A 10,790-nucleotide genomic window follows, 5' to 3' on the forward strand; every position below is an offset into this window, starting at 1 on the left:
CCAGCTCGGCCCTCAAAGCACAACACAAAGGCTCTTTTCAGAGCCACCACTTACTCGTGAGAAAGCTTCCATGTGTGTCCTTCAAAGTTCGGGTGCCGGAAACCTTCGTTTGCTGGTCACGGCTCTCACGAGTCGTCAGGCGTAAGCGACAATCAAGTTCATTTTCTATACCCCGCCGCTCATTCTGCAACATCACACGTTGGTGTTGTGTATTGTGGGGGCCGTTGGCCCCCGGGGTCCCTCCCGCCTGCATCCCCTATTCCGTTTACGTTACCCCACCTCCCTATTACTCGCTACGGTTTCGCCGGCATTCGAATGCGACGCCCCTACTGTTACAGCCTCGCGCCGCGCTCCCACGCTGCGAGCATACGTGCGCACATCATCGTCAATCAAACGCCGTGCTCGCAGTATAGCCCTGTGCGGCACGTTACCAATGCGCATCCGTATCCGACATGTAACGAACGTATGCACACACACACACGCCGCTCCGTGCACTCCAACTCCACACCAACTACGCAAGTTATGATCGCGCACCTGTATCACACACGGAGTGAACACACGCGACACCCACTCTTGCGCCGCTCTGCGCAGCGCTCGCCGTCTGCTGGCCGCTTGCGTTATGATCGCGCACCTGGGGTACGCCTATTACGCACGCCGCGAGCTTACGCACACACAGTACCACACGCGTTCCCACACGCAACCCGCGCGCTCAGCTCCGCGCAGCGCTCACTCACGTGGCGAACCACTGTGCACACAGCGCACCCACACGCTCACACTGCACGACAAGATCACGCGAGACCACGCTTCGCTATTAATGATTTATTATATGCCACCTGCGAATTGATGTTGAATCAGTGAGTCGACGAGGCTGGCCTATTCCACTAAACCTGTACCTATTCCCTATTTATCGGCTATGATTCTAATTCCCCTTCTTACTCACTGTTAAGTGTCCACGGCGGTCCGCTGATCCTTGTGTTAACCGCGTGCCTCGGTGCGTCGCACGGACGTCCGGGTCGCTGGCTCGAGCTGCGTCTGGTCGCCTGGCGCTGGAGTAAGAGAGCGATTTCCCCTCTGCGCTCCTCTATTTATCCTCCCTACCTCCCAAAGGGGATGCTGCGCTGAACAATGGGCTCGTGCACCCCAAGCCCGCGCACGGCAGTCCCCAGGCGCTGTTGATATGCTAATCAGTGTGCTGCGTGCAAGGCGTAAATCCTAATTACTCCCTTACCCTTCCTACCAATGGGGCTTGCGCGCTCAAGCGCAATTATCCCAACCCTCCCTGACTATGCGCAACAGCCCCTGTGACCCCGCTATTCATGCTGTCCCGTGCCTCCCCTGCTTGCCCCGTCGACTCGTGGGGGTGTGTGTGGGGGGAAATGCGCCTCAACCGCGGTGGCCGAATGCCCCACGCCGCGACCACACCATATTAAGGCCGGCAGCAGCGCCGCGGTACCACGTAGCACGGGGGAGGTCATCCAATTCCCTGATCGCCGGAAACCGTGAGAATTAATCCCGATAAGGGTCTCTCGGATAAAAACCGGTCGATCAGGTAACCTTCCCTTCCAGCTTTATGGGGGGGGGGGGGGGGGGATGCGTGCAGGGTGTGTGCTTATGTGGGGCGGGTGATTGGGGGCAGTGCGGTGGGGGAAGCCGGGCGGCTCCCTGGCTCGGCAGAGCGGCCCCGTCGCTGTGGCACCACATAGCCCCCCGGGGTGCCAGTCCCCGTCCCGGGTTGACTTGAGCACCTCGCCTGGGTTGCCCCCACGAGGTATCGCCGCGGGGTCCGCGGGATTCGCCCGGCCCTTGTGGCTGGCCTCGGGGGTGGCGGCTCCGTCTCCTGGGGCTCCGGCGGTGGTCTCCTCCTCCATTCCAACGGCTCCCCTCGGCCTCTGGCACCTGCGGGCTGGGGAACAAACTCAGAGGCGGTGGGGTTTAAGGGTCGCCGTCCTCGTCGCCCCCGGCCCCGCCCGGGGCCCCTCGGAGCCCGGGGCTCCGTGGGGCCCATGTACTGCGCGAGGCCCCCGGGCACGGGGGGTGGGGGGACCCCGGGGTTTCGGGGTACTTGGACGGCGGGGCTCCCCCCCTCGGGGGCTGCTCGCCACGGCTTCAGTCGGCGGATGTTGACCACCATCTCCCGGCCCCTCTCTCCTCCCTGAATCAGCACCGTCCATGGTGAGATCTGCCGTCTCACAATCCAGGGTCCTCGCCAGTAGGTGGTCAGCTTCCCCACCTGTCCGGCACCGACGCGGGGAGTGTACAGCCACACCTCGGAGCCCGCAGTGTAGAAGGGGGGCTCCATACGGGGTCGGGCGCCCTGCTCTTGCCGCTGGTGCGCGGCCTCTCCGTGCGGGCAGGCTCGGCCCCTGGCCCCTCGCAGGGTCTCCAGCAAGTACTCCACGGGGTGGCTCCCTTCCTCCCGTTGCGGCGGAGGAACACCGAACAGCAGATCTGCGGGCAGGCGAGACTCGCGACCAAACATCATTAGGAACGGGGTCTGTCCTGTAGAGGTGTGAACGGCGGTGGTGTAGGCGAACAGGGCATAGGGAAGGTGTTCGTCCCAGTCCTGTTGATTCGCGGCCGCCATGCGTTTAAGCTTCCCGGCCAGAGTCTGGTTCATCCTCTCTACCATCCCGTTCGCCTGGGGGTGATACGCCGTGGTTCGGTCCTTCTGGATCCCGAACTCTCGGCACAGCGCCTGAAATAGTTCGGCCTCGAATTCACTACCCTGGTCGGTAATGACTCGTTCGGGGATCCCGCACTTAAGTACGTAGTTTTCCACGAAGGCCCGGGCCACTACAAGGGCTGTTTTATCCGGGATAGCCACCGCCACGGGGTAGCGGGTGAAGTATTCCACCGCTACGAGAATATACCGGTTGCCCCGGTGGGATCGTGGAAAGGGCCCCTGCAGGTCGATTCCGACCAACTGATTCGTCCGACTGACTCGGAACGGCCTCAGGGGTACCTGGTACCTCGCCGGCTTTTGCCCACACTGCTGACAGGCCCGGCAGCCCTGCACCCAGGCGGCCACATCTTGTGCCAATTTGGGCCAGAGATACTGGCGACGCAGGGTCTCTCGAGTGCGTCGTTCCCCATCGTGGCCCCCGAGTGGGTGGTCATGCACCAGCCGTAGCAGCTGGGGTCGCACCTGGGCAGGAACACAGATGCACCCCGGCTGGCCGGCCTCGGTTAACTCCCGTACCACTCCGTTCCGCACACACAACCGGGCATACAAACCGCTCCAGGGTCCTGGTAGGGCGCTCTTTTCCTCCCGCAGTGCCACCTCCACTGCCGCCAGATCCGGATCTCGCTGCTGGGTCTGTCTCAGCTGCTCGTCGTTTAGGCCCGGGAAGGCGCAGCCGACGTCCTCCTGGATCCGTCCAATCGGGTCCCGAGCCGCGGGTCCCGCGCTTGCCGGGCGGTCGACGGGATCCTCAGTGCCACCTGTGAGGGTTTCCGTGGCGCACACTGCCCTCTCTCTCGCTGGGGGGGGGTCAGTGGCCGCGGCCTCTCGGGGGTCCGTTGCCTGCCGGCAGCGTCCCCCCGTGAAACACGGGCAGGCCTCCTCCGCCCTCGTCTCGGCGTACACCGTGGGTCGCCTCGACAAGGCGTCCGCGTTTGCATGCGTCCGGCCAGCCCGATACTCGATTTGCAGGTTGTACTCCTGCAACTGCGCCAACCACCGGGCCATCTGCCCCCGCGGCTCCTTGAATGTAAGCAGAAACTGCAGAGCATAATGGTCAGTGCGTACGCGACATCTCCTGCCGTACAAATACGGCCGGAACTGTTTGCATGCGAAAATCACGGCGTACAACTCTTGGCGGGTCACGCAATAGTTCAGTTCGGCCCCACTCAAGGTCCGGCTGGCGTACGCGATGACTCGTTCCGTCCCATCCTGTACCTGTGACAACACCGCGCCCAGCCCGCTGCTGCAGGCGTCGGTGTCCAAAATAAAATCGGTGGTAAAATCGGGGAAAGCGAGGGTGGGGGCGTGGGTGAGGTGGTCTTTGAGAGTGGTGAAGGCCGTCTGGCAGGCCCCCGTCCACTGATAGGGGTGCTTAGGGGAGGTGAGTTGGGTGAGGGGGCGTGCAATCTCGCTGAATCCCTTTACAAATCGACGATAATAGGTGGCGAGCCCCAAAAATGATCTGATCTCCGTCAGATTCCTTGGCCGTGGCCACTCCACTACGGCGCGTACCTTCTCCGGATCGGTGCGCACGCCTGCCTCGCTGACGCGATGCCCGAGGTACCCCACCTCGCGTTGTGCGATGTAACACTTACGTGGCTTGAGCTTGAGATGAGCCGCTCGCAGTCGCTGGAACACCTCTCGAAGCCTGGACCAATGCTCAGACAAAGATCTACTGAACACTATCACATCGTCCAAGTAAATCAGGCACTGTTCCCACTGCAAGCCCCGCATCACCAACTCCATCAACCGCTGGAACGTCGCGGGCGCGTTAGTGAGTCCGAACGGCAACACTCGAAACTCAAACAGGCCCATCGGGGTGGTGAATGCTGTTTTTGGCCGATCCTCCTCCGTCATCTCCACCTGCCAGTAACCGGACGCCAGATCGAGGGTGGAAAAATACCGCGCTCCTGCGAGACTGTCGAAGGTGTCGTCGATGCGAGGTATGGGGAAGGCATCGCCGAGCGTGACTGCGTTTAGTTTACGGTAATCGACGCAGAACCGGGTTGACCCATCCTTTTTCGTTACTAGTACCACCGGGGCTGACCAGGGGCTCGCCGAGGGCTGAATTATGTTATCGCGAAGCATGTCCCCAACTGCCTCTTTGATTTGGGCGCGTTCGGGTGCGCCCACTCGGTACGCAGGGAGTTTGATGGGTCGGGCTGCACCGGTGTCAATTTGATGCTTAACAAGGTCGGTCCGACCCACGTCCGAGTCGTGTTCGCTGAACACGTCGGCATACTCCCGCAGTAACTCGCGCAGCCGATCGGCCTCTCCCTTAGGTAAGTCCGCCCATGGTACATGTAACGCGTCGAGCAGGGGAACGACCTCGGCTCGGGGAGTCGGGCCGACTCGCCAGGCCAGGTCCTGCTCACCCTCAGGACGACCGGGGTCCTCAGCCCAGAGTGCGAACACCGAGTCGTTAGAGTGGCGTGCGTGCAGGGGGTGTACTGTGGCTATCGGGGTGCGCCGTCGCAGTATCGCGGGGGTATTGTGGGGGTTAAACATCCGCATAAACAATCGGTCCCCATCTGCGTTTACCAACGTGGCGGATCCCACAACCCCATACCGTTTTGCCAACTCCGGGTGAGGAGTTAGCATTACCTCCCCTGATGGTCGGAGCGCGGGGTCGGTGGGGGATGTTGCCACCGGCACCAGCATCTCGGTGAGCGGGCCGATGGTGACTGCCGTCGCCAGGATAGCGGCCACAGGTGCAAAGCGGCGGCGCGTTGGTTCTCGTCCCAGGAACGGTATCCGCTCGCCGTTGCTCTCCATGGTGGCGCATCGCTGGCGGGGTTGCACGTTGAGTCCCAACCGTTCTAGGAGGTCGGTGCCTGCGATACACTCGTGACACAACGCACTCGACACGTAGAACTCCTGCGTGCACACCTGGCTGCCTATGCGGACCTCTAGGGTGGCTTTCCCCAGCAGCCCCATTCCGGCTCCGCTCGCAGTGTGCAGCGCGCGGTCCGGGGCCTGCAGGTGACGCACGTCGACCCCGATCGCGCTGCAGTGCGCTGCGCTCACGAGCGAGGCCACCGCCCCCGTGTCCAGTAGGATGCGGGTACGCACTCCGTTTACCTCCCCTTCCACCAGCGACGTGGCCCCCGTGATCCCCGCCACCAGCTCCCGTAGCCAGTCGCCAGGAGTCACCGTTTTTGTGGGCGTTGTTGCTGGAACCTGTGTGGAGATCACTCGCTCGCCATTATTCTCACAGCTTGTTTGTGTCGGGGCTACGTCGATTTCACCCCCCGGTGGTCCCCTCTCTAGGGGGGCCTTAGTGTTTGACCTTAGCTCTTGTCTAGCTCGGGCGACCTGAGGACAGTCCCTCACTAGATGCCCTCGGCGATCGCACACATAACATGCCCGGGAAGGGGTGGCGGCTCCGTAGTGGGTCCCCTGCCCGCTCCCTCTCCCTGTACGCAGTTGTTCCAACTCGGACTCTAATTGGGATACCTTCCCGGCCAGCCCCCCTACTGTGGAGTGTAGCTCACCCATCTCAGACTGGATGGTCTTCATATTTTTATTTGCGTCCTCGCGTACCTGGTTTACCTGGCCGGAGACATCCTTTATACCCGTTTGTATACCGGCAACCCATCCCGGGGTTGTCTCGCGGGACACTGGAGGCTCTCTTTCCCGGCCCCTTACCTTCCTCGCGAGCTCCTGTTCCTCCTCCTCGTCTTCCGAGAGCAGGCTCGCAATGGCGCGCTCTCGTCCCAGCCCCCGGAGCTGCGCGCGTTCGCTGTGAATTCTTTCACACTTACGTGCGCGCTCGACAAGGGTGTTAAAGGGAAGACGTGGGCAGCTCATGTCTGGCTGCCACCACGCCGTGCGAGACAGGTACCGCTGGATTTTCTCGGCGGCCAGTTCCTCAATAACATCAGTTGCGTACCCCGGGCGTGCGATCTTTATTAACTCGCGCACATCCTCGGCGTAATCACGTAGATCTTCGCCAGGTTGGCGCCGGCGCGCCTCTAAGGCCGATTTTGCTTCCTCCTCGTCACGCGTGCCAAAGCGCTGATCGAGTCGGTGCATCAGCTCCTCTAGCTGTGTCTGTGCGCTCGCGGGTAACGCTTCTACAAAATCGGCTGCCCGCCCATCAAGATTCATATTAAGTTGACGTACTGCCTGCGCGTCCGTCCATCCATTAATTTCCTTGGCCCCTAAGAGATTGCGGGCGAATGCCTTCCACGAAGGGGCCCCCCGGCCGGTAAATATTAGTCTTATTTTAGCGTGAGGTAACGCGGGGGTCCGTACCGCTTCTGACACCAATTTGTGGGGGTCGCTAGCCCCCGAGATCCCTCCCTCGATAATGTTAACGGCCGGGCTAGCATCATCAATCGCCCCCCCGCTGCTAAGCGAACCGCTGCTAAGTTCCTCACCCATGGGGTGGGAGCCGTCGCCCGAGGATTCCACTCCACCGCGGGTCCGCGTAGCAGGCATGGTTAATTACGTACGCGCACACCCACACACACAGCTCCGTACGGCACTCACTCTTGCGCTTCTCTGCGCCGCGCTGGCCGCTCACGTTACAATCGCGCACCTGGGGTACGCCGATTTCGCACGACGAGAGCTTACGCCTACACCGTACTACACGCGTTCACACTTATAACACGTAACGAGCACACGCAAGCGGGGCACACGCCGACACAACGACTAAAGTCGCCGCCGCCGTGCGCGCGAGATAAACCGTACAACAATGCGCAGCCGATTACGCTATGATCGCGCACCTGGGGGACGCCGATTACGCACGCTGCGAGCTTACGCACACACAGTACCACACGCGTTCCCACACGCAACCCGCGCGCTCAGCTCCGCGCAGCGCTCACTCACGTGGCGAACCACTGTGCACACAGCGCACCCACACGCTCACACTGCACGACAAGATCACGCGAGACCACGCTTCGCTATTAATGATTTATTATATGCCACCTGCGAATTGATGTTGAATCAGTGAGTCGACGAGGCTGGCCTATTCCACTAAACCTGTACCTATTCCCTATTTATCGGCTATGATTCTAATTCCCCTTCTTACTCACTGTTAAGTGTCCACGGCGGTCCGCTGATCCTTGTGTTAACCGCGTGCCTCGGTGCGTCGCACGGACGTCCGGGTCGCTGGCTCGAGCTGCGTCTGGTCGCCTGGCGCTGGAGTAAGAGAGCGATTTCCCCTCTGCGCTCCTCTATTTATCCTCCCTACCTCCCAAAGGGGATGCTGCGCTGAACAATGGGCTCGTGCACCCCAAGCCCGCGCACGGCAGTCCCCAGGCGCTGTTGATATGCTAATCAGTGTGCTGCGTGCAAGGCGTAAATCCTAATTACTCCCTTACCCTTCCTACCAATGGGGCTTGCGCGCTCAAGCGCAATTATCCCAACCCTCCCTGACTATGCGCAACAGCCCCTGTGACCCCGCTATTCATGCTGTCCCGTGCCTCCCCTGCTTGCCCCGTCGACTCGTGGGGGTGTGTGTGGGGGGAAATGCGCCTCAACCGCGGTGGCCGAATGCCCCACGCCGCGACCACACCATATTAAGGCCGGCAGCAGCGCCGCGGTACCACGTAGCACGGGGGAGGTCATCCAATTCCCTGATCGCCGGAAACCGTGAGAATTAATCCCGATAAGGGTCTCTCGGATAAAAACCGGTCGATCAGGTAACCTTCCCTTCCAGCTTTATGGGGGGGGGGGGGGGGGGGGATGCGTGCGGGTGTGTGCTTATGTGGGGCGGGTGATTGGGGGCAGTGCGGTGGGGGAAGCCGGGCGGCTCCCTGGCTCGGCAGAGCGGCCCCGTCGCTGTGGCACCACAGTATAAGCGTTGTGAAACCATGTTTACATAATGTACAACAAAAGAGTTATTTTGGTGAAATGTATTTTACCTCGGAGTCGCGTGGTGGTGTGGAGGCCTAGCACCGTGCAGAGCCTCCCGCCTCGCCTGATTTTGCCACCCGGCTGACGCTGGGTACGGGTGCCGTTTCCCCCCCCCCCCCCCCGCGCTTCAATAATACTGTGTAATCGCTATAATTTTATAATCTACCGACCCTATAATAGTAATAGCACACATTGTGGTGGGGGGGGGAGTAAAGAGGACGTGAAACTTAGATGAATTTACCTCAGAGTCGCGTGTTAATGCGTGCGCCTATTTTTAACGGGAATTAAAGATGGCGTCCACCCCGCAACTGCTAGCCCGTCGCTAGCCGTTGCCAGGGGCAACCGGCGTCCAATGAAAGTGCGTATGGTCCGACATCCACAGACAGACAGACAGACATTCACGATTTTATATATATTGATTAAACCCAAAGATATTGGTTTATGTTGTTTCAAGCCCGAGCTGATAAGAAGTTCACATTTTGCAAACTGAGACTGAATTATTCACGCACATATATTTTTAGGCATTGCCCGAACAGGCGGTTAAAGGAATATATATATACACCGTATAGGCACGTGGGCGATCAATCACGAGCTCAAGGCTATCACAATGATTTCTTATAACCAATGCGGTCCCTCAAAATGATGATTATAATCAATAATACATTGATATTTGCGGAATCCGCTTATAAGTTTGACTTGCCAGCACGTGCCCATAAATTAACTCTATCATGTTTAAAACTTGAACCTATTAAGTACGTGTATCGCATTGTTTAATTCATAAGATGCGTGTGCGCATTAAAATATATATGGATACAAATGATGAAAGTCAACATCGAATCCTCGCGTCCCGGCTTGTCATTGGTGGCTCAAGGAGAGGGCGGGACTCGACCGAGAGGAGCCAATCAGCAGCGGCGCGCTCTACGATCCTCGTCTCCGCTATAAAAGCCGCTCCCGTGGTGCGTGTTAACGTCACAAATCGTTCGTACTTTGTCTCCAGTGCTTTTTGCATCCTAGGTCCCTTAACGATGTCTGGACGCGGCAAGACCGGTGGCAAATCTCGCGCCAAGGCAAAGTCCCGCTCTTCCCGCGCCGGCCTGCAGTTCCCCGTGGGTCGCGTTCACAGGCTGCTCCGCAAGGGCAATTACGCCCAGCGGGTCGGCGCTGGAGCACCCGTCTACCTGGCCGCCGTGCTCGAGTACCTTTCTGCCGAGATCCTCGAGCTGGCTGGCAATGCCGCCCGCGACAACAAGAAGACGAGGATCATCCCCCGACACCTGCAGCTCGCCGTGCGAAACGACGAGGAGCTCAACAAGCTCATGGGCGGCGTGACTATCGCCCAGGGCGGTGTGCTGCCCAACATCCAGGCCGTGCTGCTGCCCAAGAAGACCTCTCAGGCAAAGAAGTGAACGCGCCGCCGCCTCTACCACCACAACAACGGCTCTTTTCAGAGCCACCCACTTGCTTGCAAAGAGCTCGGTCAGTCGTACACAGGGGTTTTGTTATTAATAAGGACGCCGTCGTCGAGTTGCCCTCGTCCCAAATTGCTCGCAATTAAACGAATGCTTTGCTCATTCCAGATACCCTTTGTCTAATTTAGGAACGGTATTTGAGCAGCATTCCAACATTGCATCAATCATGGAACATGGTTTAGAATAAATTGGGATGCCTATTGGAAGAAAGTATCGTGTTTTTTAAAGAATAAAACTCGCTCTTTTGAGCGGTCAGATTACATATGAAGAGGAGTCGGAGAATGGTTCAAGCACTTCAAGGGATCTGCGAGCCACCCTCACGCACCACGCACCACGAAAACACGACATCTCCGCTCTCACGACAACACGCACCAATCAATCTTAATTTTTTTCACACGCGCGGGAAATAAGAGCTGGACGGGGGGGTCAGGGGTTAAAGGGCAGTGACGTCACCCGGACCAGGCGTGCTGGACGCGAATGTGTATTGGGAGCGGAGATTGAGGAGTTAAAAGGGGCTGTGGGACGTGTGCCCGGGGTTGGTCTTGGAACGAATATTGCTGTGCGTTGGTGAAAACAGGTCCCTGTGGGGTGGGCTGGTAGGACCGAACAATTGAATGGCTATAATAAAATGAAATGGCAAAAAATGGGCGCCAATAAGTAGATGGAAACGTAGACGGAGTGGAACATAAGAAACAATAAAGTAGTAGTAACCGTTCTGCAAAAAAATAATAGTATTGCACAAGTATGTACCTACGTGAGTGCAGCTTGGAGCAGAC

The 10,790-nt window shown here is 59.0% G+C and overlaps 1 protein-coding gene across 1 annotated transcript; it reads left to right on the top strand.

The window, feature by feature from the left end:
* The first annotated feature begins 16 nt into the window (after positions 1-16).
* On the top strand, positions 17-10,233 carry LOC133359684 (histone H2A-like). The gene is made up of 2 exons (XM_061578197.1): positions 17-141; positions 9,543-10,233. The coding sequence occupies exons 1-2, from the start codon at positions 71-73 to the stop codon at positions 9,949-9,951; spliced, it is 480 nt and encodes a 159-aa protein (XP_061434181.1). The 5' UTR covers positions 17-70; the 3' UTR covers positions 9,952-10,233.
* The last annotated feature ends 557 nt before the right edge of the window (positions 10,234-10,790 follow it).

The sequence above is a fragment of the Lethenteron reissneri genome, chromosome 65 (genome assembly GCF_015708825.2).
Source record: "Lethenteron reissneri isolate LAM-NWPU_2019-01 chromosome 65, ASM1570882v1, whole genome shotgun sequence".
In the NCBI taxonomy this organism is placed as follows: domain Eukaryota; kingdom Metazoa; phylum Chordata; class Hyperoartia; order Petromyzontiformes; family Petromyzontidae; genus Lethenteron; species Lethenteron reissneri.